The sequence below is a fragment of the Podarcis erhardii genome, assembly GCF_964252035.2.
Source record: "Podarcis erhardii genome assembly, chromosome: 14".
Classification (NCBI taxonomy): Eukaryota; Metazoa; Chordata; class Lepidosauria; order Squamata; family Lacertidae; genus Podarcis; species Podarcis erhardii.
Window position 1 is genome coordinate 18,980,170 of NC_138503.1, and position 24,362 is coordinate 19,004,531.

Consider the following 24,362-nt stretch of genomic DNA (forward strand, 5'->3'; position numbering starts at 1 on the left):
GCAGCTATCCTATCTTTAAAAGACATCTGAAGGCATCCCTGTTCAGGGATGTTTTTAATATTTAAAGCTGTACTGTTTTTAACATTTGATTGTGAGCCGCCCAGAGTGGCTGGGGAAACTCAGCCAGCTGGGCGGGGTGTAAATAATAAATTGTTGTTGTTGTTGTTGTTGTTGTTGTTGTTGTTGTTGTTATTATTATTATTATTATTATTATTATTATTATTATTATTATTATCAACCTGACTGAATAAGCTAAAACACATGAACATGTTGCAAGCTGTGAGAGTAAAATGTGCCAATTTTAATTTTATTTTTTTAAGGTTGCCCGAAACACTGCTTTAAGAGATGTGGGTCATGGGTTTGGAAATACCCTTGCGGAAATAAAAAAGCAGAGTAAAAGTCATTGAGCCATACATGATCAAAGGGCAAAAAAAGGCATGCCAAGAGCTGTGTGCGCTGTAAACCACCAGTAGCCAGGGACTTTTTCCCAGATGTTGGCAAGCTCTTCTAATTTAATTTTCTCAAATATTTGATTGCGACGCGTTTGTCTCCTGACAAAGCTGAAAAAAGAAGCCAAGTCTCCAGTCCAGGGATGGACAACTTATTTTTTCTCCTGATGAGAGTCGCATTTCCTTGGGGGCAATATTTTTGGGGCAGGACACCAAAGATGAAAGGAGGACAGGGTAGAACTCAATGTGGATGGGGACAGGACCAGAGACAGTTGTGTGGGCCAGGCCACCCCCTTTTCTCTCACCTTGCCACTCCTTTCTCTCTCTGGTCGCTTCCAGACCACTGGTTCATTGAGCATTCATCCCAATTTGTTTGCACAAAGCTTGTGGGGAGGTTATATACATCCTCGGCTGTTTATCGAGCATCCATTCTGAATTATTTGCAGGGAGGATATGCGATGTTGTGTATAGTTGTTACCCTCAACTGCCCTGTTCAACAATCAGTGAGTGATTGTGATCAAAAACGAGTGTGCAATTTTTTTTATCACCCTGTGACAAGGCTAAAATACAGCTTGCACACCAACATTTTGAAACAGGCTGTGTGCATAATCAAAAAATGCCATTCAAAAGTTGAATGTATAATAATAATAATAATAATAATAATAATAATAATAATAATTTATTATTTATACCCCGCCCATCTGGCTGGGCTTCCCCAGCCACTCTGGGCGGCTTCCAAAAAATATATTAAAATACTGTGCTACATCAAACATTAAAAGCCTCCCTAAACAGGGCCGCCTTCAGATGTCTTCTAAAAGTCTGGTGGTAGCTGTTCTCTTTGACATCTGGTGAGAGGGCATTCCACAGGGAGGGCGCCACTATAGAAGGGAAACTCCCAAGGTACGCTTTTCAGCTCGAGTCTCTTTAACCGGCCTTGTGAATGTTGGGAGATCAGGTCCTTGGGATGAAAATAAGAACCTAAAATGAGCCTAAAAGGCATGACTAGACCGAAGCCACTGCTAATCCAGTATCCTGGTATCCTGTTCTCACAGTGGCCAGCCAGCCAGATGCCTGTAGAAAATCTGAAGATGGATGTGAACACAAAAGCACGCTCCTCACTTTTATTCAGGGGCAGGCTTCCTTTGAATGTGGAGGCGGTACACTATCATGGCTGATATTGATTCCAGCCTGATCTTCCAACTACAGTGGTACCTCGGGTTACATACGCTTCAGGTTACATACGCTTCAGGTTACAGACTCCGCTAACCCAGAAATAGTACCTAGGGTTAAGAACTTTGCTTCAGGATGAGAACAGAAATCATGCTCCGGCGGTGCGGCAGCAGCAGGAGGCCCCATTAGCTAAAGTGGTGCTTCAGGTTAAGAACAGTTTCAGATTAAGTACGGACCTCCGGAACGAATTAAGTACTTAACCCGAGGTACCACTGTATGTGTCTAATCCCCTTTTAAAGCCATCCAAGTCGGGGCCCATCACTGCATATTGTGGGAGCAAATTCAACAGAATTCTTTCCTTTTGTCTTTCCCGAATCTTCCACCATTTAGCTTGATCCAATGACCCTGGAGGCCCCTTTTTATTTATTTACTTGTTTTTTTAAAAATAATTTTATTGTTTATTTAACATAATTGTTACAAAATATAAGCAAAATATTACAAATACATACAAATACATACGTATATATTTCAAATGAGCATGTATATATGAAAAAGAAACAGAAGAAAAGAAAAGAAGAAAAGAAAAAAGAAGAAAAAATAAAGAGAAAAAAAGAAGAAGAAAAGTTGGAAGAATTTCTTCCAAGTTTATTCTACAAATATCTCAATATGAAAATAATAATAAAATTTCATTGATTGACTTCCATTGCTTACACTGCACTTCCTATATACATTTTCCATTTTATTTATTTGCTATTGAATTTCTAACTTCCCATTCCCTCCTGTTATAGGAAAATTTTGGGGTTCACTTGGATTACCAAACAAAGACACCAGCTAGAAATAGAGGAGCAAAACAGCAGCCAGTAGGCCTGTTCTTTCTTCAACAGGACTTCCACTAACCACATGGTAGAAGCAGGAAGAAGCCCAGAACAAAGGATGGCTATTACTTTTATCAGTTTTACAAAGATACCCACACCATCACAAATACATCACAGCTTGGGAGGGTCTGGTGACAGAAACCTGAGCATCAGGTTTGTCCCCATCCTTCCCTTGACCTCCACCTCACACCCATCAAGTAAGACAAAAGAAGTTCCTGGTTTCCAAGGCCAAGTTAATCATACTTCTTTGTCCTGACCAAGAACCTAATCCATTCCTGGATGGTTTGCCATTGTCTGTGGGATGACTGCCTGTCTGACACCCATTTACCAGGATGCCAGTGATTATCTCTTGTGCAAGAGGCTGCTGTGCACGTGATCCCAGGTTTCAGGGATTATGGCTGCCCACATCCCAGCCTCCCCCCTTCACAAGCCATTCCTTTCCTGAACAGAACAAAGTTGGAATGGTGCAAATCCATACTGGAGCGATTTTATATGACTTTCTAAAGTTTTCCCAGTGAGCCAGTATATAGATATTGAATTGTTACATTTGGTTTTTTAAAAAATAAATTAATTTATTTAACGTAATTATTACAAAATATAAGCAAAATATTGCAAATACATACATATATACATACATATTTCAGATAAGCACACACACACATATATAAAGAACAAAAGAGAGAAAAATAGGAAGAGGAAAAAGAAAAAAGGAGGAAAAAATAGAGAGAGAAAAGAAGAAAAGTTGGAATAATTTCTTCCAAATTTATTCTGCAAATATCTCAATATGAAAATATTAATAAAATTTCATTGATTGACTTCCATCGCTTACACTGCACTTCCTATATACATTTTAAGCAAGATTGAATCCAGATTGTTACATTTGGTAATGTGCAGCAGAGGTGCTTTGATAGGAAAAACTGACGAAGTGTTTTGTGGGGACATTTGCTGAAGTGATTGTGTTGATTTTGGTAGTTGGGGTGTGTGTGCATGGTACCTGCTGGAAGGGCAACCTCCCCACCTTTACATAAATTCCTGCAACACTCCAAAAAGCCGGCTTGGGTGTTCCTCTCCCCCTGCTCATTTAATCCCCACAACAACCTTGTCAGTTAGGTGAGCAACTAGCTTTAGGTCACACAGTGAACTTCAGGGCCAAGTGGAGATTTGAACCCTTGTCTCCTAGGTCCTAGTCTGACACTCTAAACACTACAGCACAGTGGTATTATAATGTATTAGAATTAATGCTAGTATTATAAGGTGCCATGGCAAACCTGAGTAGGGTTGTCACCTGTTATGTATAAATACAGTATTGTCCCATATTTCAATGTAAAATGCTGCATCCTGTATTGATGCACCTTTGTCCTGTATTTCAAGTCTTCTCTCTCTCTCTCTCTCTCTCTGCCAAGTTAGGGATCCTCTCCAAATTCATGTGTTTGAAAGAGTGTATTTAAGTTCTGGGTAACCAAGCACAGACAGATCTACAAATTCATGTGTGCCTGTACGTGTGTGACAAATTCCAGAGGGGCCATCCTGTTAGGCTGCAATAGATCATAATGTCTTTCTATTGCAGTTGGAAAGACAATAAGGTCCCTACCAGAGCGGAATGGCAGACCAAGTTGTTGGACTATGCAAAGATGGCAAAAATGACCAGGAAAATCAGAAACCAGGAGGTTCAAAACTTCAATAAAGAATGGGGAAAAATTATACTATACTTGAGAGACTACTGTAAGCATTTGAACTCTTTAGCAGGTCTTAAATAACTCATGTAATGTTACATAGACTTTGGACACAATGGAGAACTGAAAAATTAGAGTGACTTATAATATGCAGCTGAAAAGGTTAGCTAAAGGTTAACTAAAGCACCCATGGAGGGGAGGAGGGAAGTCTCAAGATTCGGAAGAATCTTGTGTAATTTTTATTATTTGTGATTTGGAATGTGAACAAATTTGTAAAATCAAATAAAAACTATTTAAATAAAAAGCAATAGATCATAATGGTTTGCTTTGAAATCACTGCGCATCAGATGGAAAATAAATAAATCGGGGCCCCCCACCCTACCCTGTCCTGTATTATACCAGAACAAAGGTGGCAACCCTATTTCAAGCACGACTGCGCTTAGCCAAATGTTGGCGTCTAGGCGCCCAGCAGCCCATCCCGGTCCGCTCACCCATCCCTCCAAATGGGCCAAATGGCTTTCCTTTGCGCTGCTGTTGCTCCTGCTCCTTCCGACGCCGCTCGCCATTGGCTCGACAGCCGGAGCACGTGGTGGCGGCGGGGCGTAATTGGCAGGCTGAGCCTGAAGGGAAAGAGGGGGCGGGCTCGCTCTCTGCCTTGGGCTGCCCTGAGTCATTCGCCTGTGCGGAGCAGGAACACAAACAGGCGGCAGAACTTGCTGAGCTTGAGCGGAGCAGGACGAGACGGGACGAGAGGCGCGCTCAGCCCAGCCCAGCCCCGCAGGGGAACGACGCACCATGAAGGGACCCAGCTCCTCGCAGCTCCTGCTGGGGCCTCTCCTCGCCTTCTGTCTGCTGGTTGCTGTCAGCGGTGAGTAGGCAGCGCTGATTTTCCCTTCCCTTCTCTCGCTTCCCTGCCTGGTTTTTGGCTACTGGAGGGGGTGGGTGGGGAGCCCTTCTTAAATTGCGCGCGGGGCGCCTCGAAGGCGAAGCTGCCCTGGCTTTAAATCCGTTTGCAGCCCAGCCCCTCTCGATTTGTTCCTTCGCTGCCGACCAAATCCTTCCACGAAACTCGCGTTAAAGCGCCGTGAGATCGCGAAATGCCCATTTGAAAAGATCAGCCGAACGCACAAGCAGGGTATGTTTACGCGTTGGGTTGGAATGCCGTTTGCTTAGGGTTAGGGAAAAGCGCTCTGTACATGCTCGAGAGGCTCTGTGCGCAATGATGGATTCGCCAGGGGCGGCGGGCGGCGCTAAGTCCTGGCTTTATTTTTATAGTTCTTCTCGTCCCTGCCTGTGTTTTGGGGGATTTAGCCTTGGCAAGCTCTAAGAGGAAGACCTGGTTATGAAGTTTAGAGAAGCAGGCCCTGTGTTCAAATTGTGGAGGGAAACGGTGGGGGAAGGGAAAGGGAGCTAGTGAAATCCACAAGCCTCTGAACTCGCCCAGTTTTACCCTATCTGTATCGTTCCTCAGTAACATTTTACAAACAATAGCTAGTGGGGTCAACGCAAAGAGTAAGGCTGTGCTCTCTTTCCCCACCCTCTGAACCTTGACTTGATGTGGGGATCATCAGACTAACATTTTGCAATGTGGGAAAATAGGCACCATATTTTCCCACGGGAATTGGTCTGTGGAAATCAAAGTGAAAGGAGAGCCTAAGGGGGCCTGCTCTAGGCTTTCAGGGTTGTTTTGGGGATAAGTAACCTCTTTTCTTAAAACTTGGTGCTAGAGAGGTATTTTTGTTCTCCTTCTATACCGACCTATTTCCAGGACTTAGGTACGTGTGCATGTTTTTGGTTTAAGGGACTTCCTCATAAATCTCCCAAGGGTCCTTTTGGGTGCTTGTGGGCAAGATGTCGGTAGGCTTTTGTGGGGATGTGGAAGACACTGGATCAGTGCAGTGACTCATTTCCAAAAGGAGCTTAGGGACTTAGGAAGCTGCTTCCATAACCAGTCAGATCATTGCTCTGTCTAGCTCAGTTTTGTCAACACTGGCTGGCAATGGTTCTATGGACTTTGAGGCAGAAGTCTCTCCCAGCCCTACCTCTGAGCAGTGGCCCCTCACAAGGGTTAATCTTACTTGGAAGCCGCTTTCTGGACGGTTTACCTAGATGTGCACCTCCAGACTGAGGCTCCTATAGCTTTAAAGGCACCATGGTTTGGCTTAACGTTGCATCCAGATTTTGGCCCCATGGTTTGTCTTGCTCCAGACAAACCATGCACTTTAACCAAGGTGTGTTCCTGGCTTACCGCTTTATCTAGGGTAGACAAACCATAAGTCTGGGTTTTAACAGTATGCCAGACCATGGCTTCGTCCCTTGTAGGGCAGCGGCATTGGGGAGGAGTATTGTCACAGTGATCTTTTATTTATTTATTGGTTATTCATTAAATTTGTATACTGCACTATACCCGCAGGTCTCAGGTTGCAACATAAAATCACAATATGAAAACACGAAATGCACAATAAAAACAAAAGTCCCTTCAGTCAGGGAACCTGCTTGCTTGCACTAAGCCTCGCTTTGGTTTAGCTTTATGTGTAAGTTTGGGCTAAAGGGAGGGTCTGAAATTAAAAACTACTACTTCTTGCAAAATAATTCAACTCCTTTTCTGTTCACCATGGAGGTATTCTCAGTTGCCTTGAGTATGAAATGTCACCTCTTTCCGAAGTATGCCCTGGATGACTTTAGGCCAGTCGCTTTCTCAGAGCCTAACCTACCTCGCAGGACTGTTGTGAAGATGCAGTGTATTGAACTCCCTGAAGAAACAGTGGAATATAAACAAAGTACATAGGGACCCAGGAAGCTGTCTCAGGTGGAGTCAGATCATTGGCCCATCTAGCTCAGTATTGTCTGCTCTGGCTGGCAGCTTCTCCAGGGTTTCAGCCATACATAGAGTTGCTGGGGATTGAACCAGCAACCTTCTGCTTGCAAAGCAGATGCACTACCACTGAACTGCGCCTCTTCCCTAGTAAGCTCATTGAAAAGGAATTCCAAACAATTGCTTTCAGGATTGGGATGTAAGTATCATATTTTTCTCACGCCCTATCCATGGTAAATAGGCCTTGAACAGCCAATATAATATAGTACAGCGATGGGGCGAGGGGAGATCTGGGCCCCATCTGCACTATGCATTTTAAAGCATTAAACAGTTGTGATTTCCCCCAAAGAATCCTGGGAACTGTAGTTTGTAATTTTCATTCTCAGAGCTATAAGTCCCAGAGTTCCCTGAGAAGAGGGATTGGTTGTTAAAGCACTCTGGAAATGGTAGTTCTGCTAACTGAATAGGGGATCTTCTAATGACTCGGCACCCTCAACAAACTACACTTCCCAGGGTTCTTTGGGGGAAGCTATGACCAATTAAAGTGGTATGATGCAGCTTAAATGTGTAGTGCAGACAACGCTGTGGATATGATAGTGGCTGGTGATCACCTCCTCCACAGGGAGTCAGATTCCTAATTGCTTATAGTACTTGTAGCAACCAAATGACTCCTGATTAACACTGCTGAAAGGAAACTTGGGATTTTTTGTTTGCAAGGACTGTGAGCTTCATTCAGTTTTAGTACTTGGAGCAAACACTTGGGCTCAGAATTATTTAATTTTATATGCATTTATTTTGCTCCAGTTTCCCATGGGTGGACCTTGGGTACATAGTAAAAACAATGACAACAAGGCATATTCTCGAAGCCTGAGTTTTGCTCACTCCTTTTCTAGTGAATAGGCTGTTGGACTTGGGTCAGGAAGACTTGGGGTTGAATCCTACTTGGCCCTGAACCTCATTAACTGACTGTTGGCCAACGGATCCCTCTTAGCCTAGTCTACCTAAGAGGGTTGCTGTGAGGACAAAATGTGCGTGCATGGGAAGGAATCATGTACAGTATGCCGATCTTGAAAGGAGAGCAGGATAAAAAAACAAGTTAGCAATAGAATGAGGAAGTTGAGGGCATATGTTCCTTGTAACATCTCTTCCCACACTTGGCAATGCTCCTTTGTGTGGTCAGAATCGGGGATTTTTTCTTCCGAGGGTTTTACCTGGTTCCTAAGGCAACTGCTGGAAGAGAGAGCACAGCATATTTATATTTCTGATTGATGGTGACAGTGGGGAGGAGACTGTTTAAATGCTTACTGCAGGGCTGTGATGGGTACGGGCCTGAACCCAACAGTGAGCTAAGCATTATCTGCCTCCTCTCTTGTTAGCACTTTAGGGCAGAGTCAGCACTTCTAAGTCTTTGTTGGAGGAGGAAAAAAACAACAACCTGAAACTCAGGATGATGGAGGTGCAGAGCTGTATGTAGCTGAAAGGGATTAGAATGGATTCTGCATGAATGAAAATCCCAGTGGATTCTGCTTTTGGTGCAATCTGTCCTCTTGTCCACTTTCCTTTTAAAAATTCTAACTTAAGTTCCGCATCTGGCAACCTCTGGGCCATCCAGCCCGCTTCCTTGGTGATTAAAGGTCCCCCACTCACTCGCCACACTTGCCAACCCCAAAATATAGGGGTGAATAGGGGAGCAGCCTCTGATATTTGGCAGATGGTACGTGGGTGGCGCTGTGGGTTAAACCACAGAGCCTAGGACTTGCCGATCAGAAGGTCGGCAGTTCGAATTCCCGCGATGGGGTGAGCTCCCGTTGCTTGGTCCCTGCTCCTGCCAAACTAGCAGTTCAAAAGCACGTCAAAGTGCAAGTAGATAAATAGGTACTGCTCCAGCGGGAAGGTAAACAGCGTTTCCGTGCGCTGCTCTGGTTTGCCAGAAGCGGCTTCGTCCTGCTGGCCACATGACCCAGAAGCTGTACGCTGGCTCCCTAGGCCAATAAAATGAGATGAGCTCCGCAACCCCAGAGTTGGTCACGACTAGAACTAATGGTCAGGGGTCCCTTTACCCTTTACCTTACTATCAGGCCCACAGGGTATTTAAAGTATATTACTTCCCCAAAAGAATCCTTGGAACTGTAGCCTGTCAAGGCTGTTGGGAATTGTAGTTCTGCATGAGATAAACTGCAATTCCCAGGGTTCTTTGAAGGAAGATGTGGGCGTAAAATGTTCTTTAAATGTATGGTGTGAATGTGACCTAAGCCACCTTCAATCAGTGATGCTCCTGCGGAAATAATTCTCATTCCTTCTGCCCAGTGGTTTAGAGTCAAGAGTAGAGAAAATGCTACTCTTCCCAATGAATCAAAACTCTCTAGGAATGATTTGGGCTTTTGTTTGGGGGTCATGAAACATTAGGGAGAAGTGGGCGACAGGAATTGGGGCTACTCCAGTTCCAGGCAAGATACTACATTCAAATACTGTGCTTTTTGAGCACATGGAATGAATTTTCTGTGCATTCATGAGGACTAGCGGCTTAGTAAAGGTACCCCTGCCCGTACGGGCCAGTCGTGTCCGACTCTAGGGTTGTGCGCCCATCTCACTTAAGAGCCCGGGGGCCAGCGCTGTCGGGTCACGTGGCCAGTGTGACAAGCTGCATCTGGCGAGCCAGCGCAGCACACGGAATGCCGTTTACCTTCCCGCTATAAAGCGGTACCTATTTATCTACTTGCACTTAGGGGTGCTTTCGAACTGCTAGGTGGGCAGGAGCTGGGACCGAAAGACGGGAGCTCACCCCGCCGCGGGGATTCGAACTGCTGACCATGCGATCAGCAAGTCCTAGGCACTGAGGTTTTACCCACAGCGCCACCTGCGTCCTAGCGCCACCCGCATCCTAGCGCCTTGGTACCCCCTCCTAAATGAATCCTGTTTTTTTTCCAGGCACTTCTGACTCTGGGAAACGAGACACATTGTTCTCTAGGTTGGGGGCATGATTGTGTTGCTCATCCGATTTTCTTCTCTCGTGACAGTGAGTGAAGTGATAATTGGGAATTGGTTCTGACCCAACAGTCCCGACGCAGACACATAGTATTCTTTTAATCATGAAGCAATCCTTCCCTCTGCAAGCAGACAATAGTTTCTTATCCCAGCCAGAAGATACGTTTCCCCCTTTCCATTGTTTGCTGGTTTGTTTATCAGGGCCAAACGGAATGAGCTGGTTCTTAAACAGTAGCTAATCAAAGGACACAAACATTCTTAGCCTGCAGTCAGAATGAGGGAAAGGAAAAGAATATAAAGGAGCACCAATGGGTGTGGGAGCAAACTTTTTATTCTGCAGGGACACCCTAAAGAGGACTCTTGTTGTTGTTTAGTCCTTTAGTTGTGTCCGACTCTTCGTGACCCCATGGACCAGAGCACGCCAGGCAGTCCTGTGTTCCACTGCCTCCCGCAGTTTGGTCAAACTCATGTTGGTAGCTTCGAGAACGCTGTCCAACCATCTCGTCCTCTGTCGTCCCCTTCTCCTTGTGCCTTTCATCTTTCCCAACATCAGGGTCTTTTCCAGGGAGTCTTCTCTTCTCATGAGGTGGCCAAAGTATTGGAGCCTCAGCTTCAGGATCTGCCTTCCAGTGAGCATTCAGGGCTGATTTCCTTCAGAATGGATAGGTTTGATCTTCTTGCAGTCCATGGGACTTTCAAGAGTCTCCTCCAGCATCATAATTCAAAAGGAACAGACGGCATGTAGGATATGACACTGCCTTTTACCATATCAGGCTTCTTGTTCATCTAGGCTAGTACAATCTACTCTGTTTTATTTTATGATTGTTGCTATTTAAATTTACTAGTCCCTTTTTAAAGGGATTTAATTATTATTACAAAAAGCATAAAACAAAATTTAAATCAACTGTATTTTTAGAAGGCAGGATTAAAACATCCCACTCACCCAAGGCAGAAAAGGCCTGGCACCTAAAATATGTAATGATGGCGCCAGGCGAGCATCCTTGGGGAGAGCATTCTATGAGTGAGGAACCACCACTAAAAAGGCCCTGTTTTCGTCCAGATCTCCCATTGAGGGGACACATGAGATTTTAAGCCATTTTTATCTACACCACTGCCCAGAGACCGCTTGCTCTGGGGCTGCTTAGACAAGCCAATAATAAATAAAAGAAATAACGCATAATCAGATTGGCAGCAGCTCTGACGGATTTCTGGTGTGACTCTCTCTTATGACAATTGCCTGCTACCTGTCCTTTCTAATTGGAATTGTTTGGGATTGAACCTGAGACTTGTAGAGATATCAAAAGCCAGCTTACACCAAGTCAGGTCACTGGCCTGTCTAGCTTCAGATGTTAATGATTAAAAGGGTTTATATACCACTTTCATTTCCAGAAGAACTGCTTAGGCAGTCCACAAACAAATAAAGGCAGACATCAAAATTACAAGTATAAAAGCAGCTGTAAAAATACAGCTTCCTGGAATGAAAATGTTTATTTTATTATTAAGGTATTTATATCCCACCTTTTGACTTGGAGTTCCACTGTCACAGAAATTGTAGCAGGAGTTCACTAGACAGGAGAGTCGCCCTTTAAAACTCACTTTTTCCTTTGCACGCTGTCGACTTTTTCCTCTGCTCTAGCCTCTTCCTTGAAATAGTAAGCGGCTTGGAGAGCTGTGCAGAGACCTACTTAATGCCTGTCCTATTAGGAACATACCAGAGAAACTAATTAGTTTTGCTGTAAATTGAGGATGAATGCCGCACTGCCCCCCCCCCAACCTGGAGAAGCTCAGTTCATAACCTTTTCATGAGAGATAATGTTTTATGAATGGGAAACCATGCTTTGTGAACGAAGCTCATGTCAAATTATACATTATTAAACCAAAAGGTGGACAGAACAGCAGTGTTCAGACTGTATTTTACTCGAGCAGCCACCTCTGAAGATGTAGCCAGGAATCTCAGAAACCCCTCCAGATGTAGCTGGGAATCTCAGAAACCCCTCAGTGGGCTGGGAATGTGTCAAGTGCTCTGTAACTGGGTTGGAGGAAGTTGCTCATCAGTAGAAGATGGGAACTGTCAAATGGGGGGTTTTTTTTGCTTATCAGAGAATTTGGGCAAGAGCAAGAAGAACAGATCTGGGAGGGAGAAGGAGACGGGGTAGTTAAAGTGTCTGGACAGGGAAATTAAATGTGTCTGACTATGGATGGCGGTAACCGTCAAGACAGGCAATTCAGAAAGTACCACGATGGACAAGTTTGGAAGCTATGTAATCACACATGCTCCAAGTTTGCTGAACATCTCATGGATAATCTTCCTGGCACTTTCTGAGGTTTTAAAAGTTGCTCCCCACATTGTTTTCCTTGACGCTTGCATTTATTTTATTCTGGATTGCTTTATGTGATGTTTTAATGTGTTGTGAACTGCTTTGAGATTTTTTCTTTAAAATATAAAGTGCTATAGAAATGAAATGAATAACAATGAAAAACTTAATCCCAGTGGAATGGTGCCTAGACATTCCATTGGGGTGACCCAACAGTGATTAGCTTATATACCTATCTGGGTTTGTAACACTGGTCCTCCAGGTGTTTTGGATGAAAGCTCCCATCATCCCTGACCATGACAAGGCTGGCTAGGGCTGATGGGCACTGGAGTCCAAAGCAGATTGGGGAAGGCAGATCTGGTTGTTGTTGAACTCTAGCTCCCACCAATCCCAGATGCAGGATTGCTTGAAGCATTGGGGTGTGAATTTACCCTCCCTTAAAGGCAGCCCCAGGGCAGGCATTAACAGCTCTCCTGCTGTGGCCCTGGCATCTGTCCCAGAATTCCAGGTTCTGAAACCACCTCTGCTTGGCTTCTGAAACTTCTGGGACGTTGCCCATCCTCAATACAGCCAAATATTATTTTCCCAGTCTTTTAAGGGTTAGAAACTTGGTGGTGGTGGTGGGTTGTTTTTAAATGAAAACTTGGGATTGTATTCAACTAACTTTTTTTGAAATGAATGTCCATTAAGTTTGATGAGTCAATTCCATGGGTAGACAAACTAAGGCCCCGGGGGCCAGATCCGGCCCAATCGCCTTCTAAATCCGGCCCGCGGACAGTCCGGGAATCAGCATGTTTTTACATGAGCAGAATGTGTGCTTTTATTTAAAATGCATCTCTGGGTTATTTGTGGGGCATAGGAATTCATTCATGCCCCCCCTTCAAAATATAGTCCGGCCCACCACATGGTTTGAGGGACAGTGGACTGGCCCCCTGCTGAAAAAGTTTGCTGACCCCTGCAACTCTGAGTAAAAGTTAATTCAGTACATCTCACTGAGCAGGAAAAAAAGGGTTCTCTGGAACCTGGATTCTGAAATTTTTTCCCTTACCCTTTTGCAAAACTCTGGCATTCACACATCCCTGCTGATTGCCAATGCATTTCTGTTGAGCCACCTCCTTCCACTGAAGACGCTCAGTGTTGTTGTTTTGTAGTAACTTGGCCACTCCACTCCACGGGAACCCAGCTCTCAGTTGCATTAATTGTCCAAAAGGCAGGGCAGAGAGACACAGAGGGCAGCTAAGTACTCCTGTCTGTTTGGGAGCAAGTCAGATCGGAAGCGACATCTCAGATTCCTATGGCCATCCCTTCCTCCCTGGCTGTGGCTCGTGGCAGTGCATTGATGGAAGATGAGGTCATCTGGCACCAGCCAGGGCGACAGCACAGGCAGTGCCTGAGCTCTGTTGCTTTTTTATTTTCCCTTCCCAGGCCGGGCTGTGAGAACTGCCCATGCACCTCTGAATACAGTTTGGAGCCTGGTTTCTTCTTAGCCTGTTGGAGGAGTGGAGTGTTAGGAAGTGAGATTAACCCCAGGGACTTCTGCTATAAAAAGACTTGCGAGCAATAATGCTGGGAGGAGTAGCTTAAGCTAATGAAATCTGTCTGCCATGGACGTTAAAGCCCTACCCCAGCAAACAAGGAGCCTGGAGGCTATTTTTGGAGGATCTGCCTTGGGTCCTCTACAGCGGGAGATTCAGAAGAGGCAAAATGAAAGGAATTCTTCAAAGAGAAAGTACTTCTCTCCGTGCGTAGTTAAACTGGGATTCACTTCTGCAAGATGATGTTGTAAACAAAAATTGCCCTTTTCCCTTATGGGGTATCCAAGAGCCCATGCAGAGTACTTACATAGGTTCCCTATTGGTAGGAGAGAATAGCAGAGGCCAGCCAGAGAATATTAAGAAGCAAAGCAGCTAGTAAGCTTGATATTTATTGATCAGTTGCAACAGGGTGCTCCCCTCACCCGCAGAAGAGAGGAGGAACCCAGAAAAATGGCGCGCAAGGCCTTATAAAGACTTTTGAAATTGCCACCCTGTAGATCAAGACCACCCCCAGAAACATCATATATACATCACAGAAGGGGTGTAACCTAAGACCACCCCTCAGATACATCATACCTACATCACAGAAAAGGCGGTCTAAACAGAAATTTGAATGTTGTTTTTCTCCTGTCTGGCAGGTTACTTGATTGGATTGCCTGGGTAGCCTGGCCAGTCTTTTGTAATGATAAATACTTAGTTCCTGGGCCATGTCACAGGCTCACACCCTATACATATCTTAAATGTGCCCTTAAGACAGGATTTGTGAGGAAAGAGACAATGGGAGGTTTCCCACTTTGACCATGCAGAGAAAACATTTGCTCAGTTTAGGAATCAAAATGGTTCCAGGTCGGTCTTCCTGTGCTGATCTATGTATGTGCTTGATTGGTAGGTTTATGAACATTACCATATATCTAAGACCATAAAATTCCTATCACAATGATGACTAGAGCTAGGCAATATATCGTTACATCGCCCAAAACCGGTTTGAAGTCCATATTGTGATACCGGTTTCATAATTTTTGACCTGGCAATATGTTGCGAATCATCATGTGCGTGTGTGTGCTGTGCAAAAAATCACCATGCGTGAAAAACTGTGAAGCCAGCCAGTGCCTTGACATAGCTTCTCCTAGGCATCTGTTTGGCCTCTGTGAAAACAGGATGCTGGAATAGATGGACCTGATTCAGCAGGCTATTCTAATGTACTTAAGTATACACAAGGACTTCTCCACAGAGTGCATAGTTAACTATGGAATTTTCTGCTACAGCAGGTGTGGGAAACCTTTGACCTAGTTATTGTTATTGTTGCTGTTATTTTATTGAATTTATATACTGCCCCATACCCAGAAGTCTCAGGGCGGTTCAGGGAAAAGATAAACATAAAAACAACTTAGATAATCAGAATAAAAAGAACAACCCAATAACGCCCCCCCCAAAAGAGCCACATTTTAAAAGGGCATAGGATGTCGGAATCAGAGCAATCAAAGGCCTGGTTAAAAAGGAACGTTTTTGCCTGGCGCCTAAAGGTGTATAATGAAGCTGCCAGGTGAACTTCCTTGGGGAGAGTATTCCACAGATGGGGAGCCACTGCAGAGAAGGCGCGTTTTCGTGTTGCCACCCTCCGAACCTCTCGAGGGGGGGTCACATGAAGGAGGACCTCAGAAGATGATCTCAGGGACACCGGGTAGGGTCAAATGGGAAGAGGTGGTCCTTGAGGTATTGCGGTCCTGAGCTGTTTAAGGCTTTATAGGTCAAAACCAGCACTTTGAATTGGGCCCAGAAACTAATTGGTAGCCAGTGCAGTTGGACCAGAGTTCTGCTTGTTGCTGAACTCCTATCAGCCTCAGCAAGCATTGCCATTTGCCAAAGATGAGGGGAGTCAGAGGCGCCATCTTCTCAAGACGATTGAGGGGGCCCAACGTGATGTTGCGATGAGCCAAACTCCCTCTGAACATTGAGAGGGCCCTCCCCCCTTAAAAAAATGGCCCCCACAGAACTGCTTCAGCCCCTAGGTGTTGGCGTGCCTGATGGGAGTTGTAGTTCAGCTGCGTCTGGATGCCCAAAGGTTCCCGACGCCTGTGAGGATGCTCCCCCCTTTAAATAATCCCTAGAAAAACAGGCAGGATAAAAATGGTTTCTGGGGATTGTTATTGTTCTATTTCATAGCACATGCTGTACCATTGAGCTGTGGCCCCTCTCCAAATACAGTGGTACCTCGGGTTAAGCACTTAATTCATTCTGGAGGTCCGTTCTTAACCTGAAACTGTTCTTAACCTGAAGCACCACTTTAGCTAATGGGGCCTCCTGCTGCTGCTGCGCCGCCGGAGCACGATTTCTGTTCTCATCCTGAAGCAAAGTTCTTACCCTGAAGCACTATTTTTGGGTTAGCAGAGTCTGTAACCTGAAGCGTATGTAACCTGAGGTACCACTGTGTTTTCTGTGACCCCTCTCCCACTCCTGGACACAATTGGAAATGGGAACCTCAGACAAATCAGGATCCTGACCCCCCGTTGGTATTTATGACTGGTGGGGAAGAGGGACCTTCACTATAAAGCTGCTGCCTTGCACTGATTCACTCCCTTGGTTTTCCAGGTGACTTCTGTGAAGAGAACAAGTGTCAGAATGGAGGAACCTGCCTGACCGGCATCACCGAATCTCCTTTCTTCTGTATCTGTGCAGAAGGCTTTACTGGGATTGATTGCAACGAAACCGAGAAAGGTAAATGTGGTGTTCGGAGCACGGGGCTTATCGTTACAACTTAAAAAAGCAGAGGATGGTTTGTGATGATTATTAATACAAATTTATAGGCTACCATTAAGCCGTCAAAATGATGTGCATAATGAAAATGGAATAGAACACAAGCTCTAAAAAGAGTGCTCAATAATGGAGTCGCTTGGAGGAGCCCAGAAAGGAAAATGCAGGATAGGTAAAAAAAGGTTAAAAGCACGTCTGGATGGTGAAGTCCAGTCAAAGGCAACTATGGGGTTGTGGCGCTCATCTCGCTTTCAGGCCGAGGGAGCCGGCGTTTGTCCGCAGACAGCTTTCCGGGTCATGTGGCCAGCATGACTAAACCGTAGAATAGATAGGGCATTGGGTAAGGGACTGATCTGATTCCTGGCACAAGTTCTGCAGTGGTCTCAAAATCTCTCCACCTTGGGACCCCAAATGCTTACTGCAACAATGGCAGAGTTAAAATAAGTGCAAGCACATCAGTCCTGCTAATTATGCTATTGTTATTCCATTGCACTTCAGAATATATTTTGCAATGCTAATGACATGCACATCTCATTTGTTGATATTCACATCCCGATTGCCATTTGCAAACCATCAGCTGCTCTGACATACATGATTTCTTTAGAACAATAAGGAGTGTCTTGCTGGATCAAGCTAGTGGCTCATCTAGTCCAGCACCCTGTTCTAACAGCGGCCAACCAGATTTCTAATGAAATCGCATGTGTGTTGGGGGCGCTGATAACTCTGCAGGTGGTGGTTTGTCGACCTCCTCTTGCATAGTTAAATCTAGCAGGGGATGTGGGATGTTCTTGTTTGCATCTGATTTCTCCTTCTGCACCTCTTGTTTTCAGGTGCCTGCCACCCAAACCCCTGCCAGAATGGGGGTGAGTGCCAGGTGGTTCCCAACAGGGGTGACGTCTTCACCGAATACCTTTGCAAGTGCCCTTCGGGCTATGAAGGCAAACACTGCGAAAACAGTGAGTGTGAGATGTGTCTTTGGGAAAGTTGCAGCTGCAAACGGAAGAGCAGCTCGCGCTGGCTTGGAGCAAATGGCCCATCAGTCTGGTACCCTGTTTTCAGCAGTTGTAGCTATGTGCCTCTAGGAACGCCCCCAAGCAGGGCAACAACCACCTCTTGCAATTACATCCATGTTTATAGTAGGCCAGATTTTACATTTATATCTCCCTTTCCCTCTTTATTTCTGCATTCCAAAATCTTATTAATTTCAATTACATTCCGGTCAAAATAATAATCCCTTATACAACAGCTGCAGTATTAATAACTTCTATTTGTGTTGACCAATAAATGATTTATAGACGTACAAGTCAGGCACTCAAACTATATCCTTGTTCTTCCTGTGTGTGGCAATTCTGTCCCTTCTCTTTCCCCATTTCACCCTCACAACAACCCTGAGAGGCAACAAAGGGTGAGATGTTTTGACTGTGGCTCAAGCTCACTCAGTTAGCTTCCTGGTAGAGTGGGGATTTGAACCCTGGTCCTGCAAATCCTAGCCTGACAATCTAACCAGTGCACCATACTGGCTGTTCATACTCCGTACTCTTCTCTGCGAGTCTGTTGTTGACGGCAGATTCAGTTTCAGCTGGTAATTGTTACAGCTGTTCAGCAAAGAAAATTGCAATTTATCTGTCTTCTGGCAACTAAAAGTAGCATCGAAGATAGGAAAAGTACAGTGGTACCCTGCCTTATCTTCTGTTTGGCCACAAATGACCTTCAGACATTTGCAGTCTTAAGACATGGCTGACAAATGCAACAAAGCTTTCTTTTATGGTTTTCTTTTCATTTATAAAGTTTATATCCTGCCCTTCCTCCCCAAGGAGGGCAGGGAGGCAAATAGATATACAAGAGAAAAACACATCAAGCCAATTCTAAAACAGACCAAAACATTCTAGCAGCAATTACAATTTGGAACATACTTCCATCCAGCAATCTTGAGGTTGCCAGGAACAATATTCTTCAGCCATCAAATGCCTGGGCATTTAGTCAAACGGGGGTCCTGATTTGGCTGCATTGGGAGCGAGCAACTCAATTCTTCTTTCCTTTTGGTTGTAGACATGAACGAATGCTCTTCGCAGCCTTGTAAGAATGGAGGAACCTGCTTGGATCTCAGTGGGGACTATGCCTGCAAGTGCATGCCGCCCTACTTGGGGAAATCCTGCCAACTCCGTAAGTTCCTGATCCGTGATGGGTATGAAGGGTGGTAGTGATGAAATGACCAAGTCCGTTTAGAGCACAGCTGGTGAATCATTGGTCCTGCAAATGTTGGACTAGAACTTGCAACATCCATGACCGTTGGCCATGCTGGTTGGGCTGTTGAGAGTTGGGATCCATCAAGATTTGGGGGTGGGGTATCTCCCATTTGTGATGCAGCCCAATCGTCTGCTTCTGAAAACTAGCGGCTGGAAGACCCTGGGGAAGCTTGCAAACAGGTTGATAAACTGAAGTTTATTTGCTTACACTGATATGTTATCTTCCCATCCTCAAGTTTATTCTGCAAGGTAGGTTAGGCTGAGAGACTCCAAATGGCTCAGAGAGCTTCATGGCTGGGAGGGGATTTGAGCCTGGTCCTAGCCTTTTTTTTGGGGGGGGGGTGTCTGTTTTTTTAAAAAACCCCATTACGCCAGCATCTTGTATTCAGAAATATACTGAAGATTGTGTATACGCAAAATATGCGAACACCCCATAAAATTCTGCCCATGGATAACCCAGTTTCTGCATTGAGTGTTATCACCTGTATACATGCAGAAAAATTCTATAAGCCAATAGTGAGCTAAGGTGCCCTCTGCATTGTGAAGCAGTCATGGCTTCCAACCAAGCTTTAATCTCTTGCAGTGCAAATAAAAAGAAATAAATATAAATTTTATATATATGTGTGTGTGTGTGTACACACACACACACACACACACACACAATCAAACAAACAAACAAACAAAGGGCCAACCTGTGCAATTCTGACACAAAACCCCACACTAACACTATGCAGGAACCAAAATGCAGCTATCCTTCGCAATGTGCACTTCTCCTAGTTTGGCGATGCCGTTTTCCAACCAAAGCGTATGCGCAAGAATGTGTACCTTGGGGGAAAATGTGTACACCAAAATGCGTCTGTATTAGATAAAATAATGCACGCAAATTCTACATGTAGGGGGAAACGGCTTGCAAAATGCATATAAAGGCAAAAGTGCATTCAGAAATGTATGTTGGGAGAAATGCATTTTTGGGGGGAGAGGGGAAGATTTTCCCCAGTCTTGCAAAGACCAAATGACATTTACAGATTCAACCATCCCTACAAGAAAGCCTCTTGAGTGTTCACCATTCCTTACTCTCTCTTTTAAACTTGGGTTCTCGCTCAAGCTGTGCCTGCCCAGTTCTCGTGAACTTCCCTCACATTTACACGTCAGAGATAATTAACATGTAATTGTCTTCTCTGCTTAACTTAATTTCAGCATGAAGTGATTGAGAATCTCAGTCCCCCAAAAGCTCCTCTAGGACTTATTTTCATGTTGCTCTGCTTCTTGGTGACACTTTTATTGCATAAACAAATTACAGTGGTGCCTCGCAAGACGAAATTAATCTGTTCCGTGAGGCTCTTCATATAGCGTTTTTTTCGTCTTGTGAAGCAAGCCCATTGACAGCGGATTAGCGCTATTAGCGATTTAGCGGCTTTTAGCGGATCAGGTGATAAGCGGCTTATCAGCGGATCAGCTGATAAGCGGCTTAGCGGCTTAGGAAAAGGGGGGAAAAAGGGGGAAAAACCCGCAGGAACTCGCAAGACATTTTTGTCTTGTGAAGCAAGCCCATAGGGAAATTCGTTTTGCGAAGCGCCTCCAAAACGGAAAACCCTTTCGTCTAGCGGGTTTTCCGTCTTGCGAGGCGTTCGTCTTGCGGGGCACCACTGTAGACACTTGAAGGGAGATAAGAACTAGAAAAACACATTATTCTGAATAACCCCACAAAGATATTTCCCCTCCCATCTCCTTGAGGGCTTCTTTGCTAGAAACAGGGAGCAGGAGCCATTGGCTTGAGAACAGCATTCCTTTGGAGTTGGAACAGAGCTTGCACCCACCTCCGGTTAGAGATCAGGGATCTTGAAAGCCCCCAGGTTCTCCGGCAGCCAAAGATGGCATATGTATGTGTGCGAGATTAAATTAGATACATTTATTTGTATATAGTTATCCAACCATCCCAAGAACAAAAGTTTGAGCCATATGAAAAGTAACACAAGGCAACATCAGTAATAAGAAACATCATAAGCAAACTTAAAATGCCATGTTTCCCTGGCAGATTGCAGCATGCCTCTTAAAAAGGGAGGGGATGTTCTTCTTGTTTAACAAATGTTAAAATAAAATAACACGGTATGGAATCAATTGAGTGCATGCAGATCTGAATAAAGTTCTATAAAAGCACAGAACAGTCTCTGCTTGAGACTTTGAAGTACCACTGTGCTTCATACAGCCTGATAAATACAGTGGTACCTCGGGTTACATACGCTCCAGGTTACATACACTTCAGGTTACAGCCTCCGCTAACCCAGAAATAGTGCTTCAGGTTTAGAACTTTGCTTCAGGATGAGAACAGAAATCGTGCTCCGGCGGCGCGGCAGCAGCAGGAGGCCCCATTAGCTAAAGTGGTGCTTCAGGTTAAGAACAGTTTCAGATTAAGTACGGACCTCCGGAACGAATTAAGTACTTAACCTGAGGTACCACTGTACTTCACAGCCAAAAAATCTGATGCTCTCCTACTCTTTTCATGTGCCAGTTCTCTGTGTGCTGCTATTATTATTATTATTATTATTTTGCAGGATGCCAACTCTGTGTGTGTGTGTGTGTGTCTCTGTGTGTGTTGTTTTGCAGAGTGCAAGAGGCAGGTCCCTGCCCCAAGGAGTTTACAGTTGAAAAGCTGACACAGGGGAAGAAGCTGGGGAGGGAAGTGGAGGCAGGTCTTCACAGGGAAGCAATATGCGATAGTTTCAGTTTCTTCTTCTTTCCCTCTCATTCCCTGCCCTCCTCCCTGTGGTCTTTTTGCCGCCCCCTCCAGGATGTTCAAATTTGCTCGGCATGGAATCGGGAGCCATTTCGAACACACAGCTCGCCGCCTCTTCAGTGCACTACGGGTTCCTTGGCCTGCAGCGCTGGGGTCCAGAGCTCGCCCGCCTCAACAACAAGGGGATTGTGAATGCCTGGACCTCCAGCAACTATGACAGGAGCCCTTGGATTCAGGTAATGGTGCGCTTGGAAGCAGCGAGTCCAATGTGGGCTTTGAAATGTGGGATGCCAAAAACTAAGCAAGGAGCATTCGTCCATACTGGGAGGGCCAGGTGGAAACAGGCCTTTGATAGACTGAGTTGATTATGTAGCAATGGTGAATGTGCTTTTACTGTTGTGGCAGCTTGTTTGAATTATAGAAACATTAATGCAACTTCCTTTTTATGGTGCAATGTATTTTAATGCAAGTTGCTTTGATACCTTCTGAGGTTACAAGTGACCAATAAGTCTAATAAGCATAGCTTGGATTGTGTTGCTTTCATTGTTTTTAAGGCTGATGTTTTAAGGCTCCTTTGGGAGGGAGGGATATAAATGGGAATTAAATAAATAGAGATGGTTGGGGGTGAAAAGAGAAAGGGGTGCTTCAATGTCCTGTGCTTGTCTCTGTGACTCCCAACGTGCTGTTGGGCATATAAGCCACACACAAAACATCTGATTAGTGTTGAGTCACACACACAAACACATACAGAGATGTTTATCCAGTTTCTGCCTTCTTTTCCTCACCCCAGGTCAATCTCATGAGGAAGATGAGGATCTCTGGCCTTGCCACACAAGGGGCACGCCGCGTAGGCCGCCTGGAATATGTCCGGGCCTACAAAGTAGCCTACAGCCTCGACGGACGCGAGTTCGTGTACATTAAGGATGAGGAGCAAGATCATGACAAGGTGAGCAAAGGGGGTAGGTTCTGCAGCTGTGCCTGAAGGGGTGGAGAAACAAAAAAAAGGGGATGGTAAGATGGTAACGGTAAAGGAGCCTTGGATGGTTAAGTCCAGTCAAAGGTGACTATGGGGTTGCAGCACTCATCTCGCTTTCAGGCCGAGGGAGCCAGATTTCCGAGTCTTGTGGCCAGCTTGACTAAACCACTTCTGGCACAACGGGACACCGTGATGGAAACCAGAGCGCACGAAAAATGCCGTTTATCCTCCTGCTGCAGCGGTACCTATTTATCTACTTGCACTGGTGTGCTTTCGAACTGCTAGGTTGGCAGAAGCTGGGACAGAGCAATGGGAGCTCACTCTGTTGCAGGGATTCAAACCGCCGACTTTCCAGTCCGCAAGCCCAAGAGGCTCAGTGGTTTAGACCACAGCGCCACCTGTACCCCTGAATGATGCTGAAGTGCTTTAAAATACATTACTTTGTTTTTCTTAACAGCAGCCTCCCAAGGGTGGCCACTAAAACAGTGCCTTTGTTGTTGGGTTTGGCAGCATCCCACAGCCGCTTTTTGTAGTTGCTTCAGATGCTGATGTCTGCCGCACGACCCACAAAACTGGGATTTTGATTGGCGCAGAGTGGCAGTTGCTTGAATTTCCCACAGAGCTCCTGATGTACAAAGGACACATCAGTTTCCTTGCCCATTTCCCCCCCTCTGGCCCTTCTCCCTTTGACCCCCTCTATGTGGCCTCCAGAAGGTTGTCTATGAGGGGATCTGGCCCTCAGTCTAACCCCCTCCAAACTCTTGCCCTAGAGAATGATTAAATTTAGCACATGTATTTTACTTACTTTTAGTAAACTAAGAACAGTGGAGTGACTCCCATGCTAGCCATACTCCAAGTAGACCCATTGAAATGAATGGACCTAGGTTAGTAATGCCCTTTTGGTTTCAAAAAAGTGCTCTCACCACGACTAGCATCGGATGTGTTAGTACCTATGTTAGGCAAAATTGCACACAAAAAATGGCCTGGGTTCATAAGCTGGACTGTAGGAGGGCCTCCCGAGATGGGCAGTGTATTGTACAAATGCCTTGCTTAGAAAAAAATGGGCTTCCTCTCTGCCACCGGCCCTCTTTTCCATTGAAGCGCACCACCTTTTGCTACAAAAAAGGAACAGTTTTGAGCACAGCATACATTTTTAGTTGCAATCGTAGAAGAATCCACTGTGATTGAAACATATCTGAGTTTGTCAAATGGTGTTGCAAGGAATCTTATGAGCGGCAGGAGATTTTCCACGAGGACTTCAAAGTTGCCTTTTGCAAACTAAGGTGGAGAACTGAATTTAAGATTTGAGAAAAAAACACACACTGAGACAAACTGAAATTGGCAGGTGTGCCTTGAGGGCTCTGCTGCCGTGCCCTCCCTGTTTCCTTTAGATTGCTGCAATTCCAGCTTCTCCCAACCATGCAAGAAGAAACATTTTACTAATGATGCTTAATTCACTGTGCTGAGCCTGTGGGTCCTTACTTGTCCCCATGCAGGTGTTGAGACTATGCTGAATATTTGAAAGTCCAGGAGTTCTTTGAGTTTTTCTGCAAGCACCGACAAAGCCCCCCTAAGTGCAGTAATCAGAAGCACATTGCATAGTAGCCATTCCTCAGACCCACCCTTCCCCACCCCACCTTAAACGTTTTCTCTTGTCCCAGTGGAAGCCTGATAAAGGTACATAAGAGTTGAGTTAGCTTCTGCATGAAAGGGGGGGGGGAGTTGGTGTGTGTGGGGTCCCAGCACACAAACAGCCCCCACCTTACCCCAATTAAATAGCTGGTTTAAGATGTTCTGTTTATACTTACAGCAAGTTTGTTTCGTGAGCTAGCAGAACT

General features: G+C 45.1%; 1 protein-coding gene across 2 annotated transcripts in view; it reads left to right on the plus strand.

The window, feature by feature from the left end:
* Positions 1-4,822: 4,822 nt before the first annotated feature.
* MFGE8 (milk fat globule EGF and factor V/VIII domain containing) overlaps positions 4,823-24,362 on the plus strand; it is a 30,469-nt gene continuing 10,929 nt past the window's right edge. Inside the window, exons 1-6 of one of the 2 annotated variants that reach the window (XM_081839099.1) lie at positions 4,823-5,035; positions 16,407-16,532; positions 17,399-17,524; positions 18,618-18,731; positions 21,603-21,784; positions 22,339-22,494. In XM_081839099.1, coding sequence (XP_081695225.1) covers positions 4,963-5,035; positions 16,407-16,532; positions 17,399-17,524; positions 18,618-18,731; positions 21,603-21,784; positions 22,339-22,494 — 777 coding nt within the window. In that variant the 5' untranslated portion in view covers positions 4,823-4,962. The remainder of the gene's footprint in view (positions 5,036-16,406; positions 16,533-17,398; positions 17,525-18,617; positions 18,732-21,602; positions 21,785-22,338; positions 22,495-24,362) is intronic. The other variant, XM_081839100.1, reaches the window with a different exon arrangement.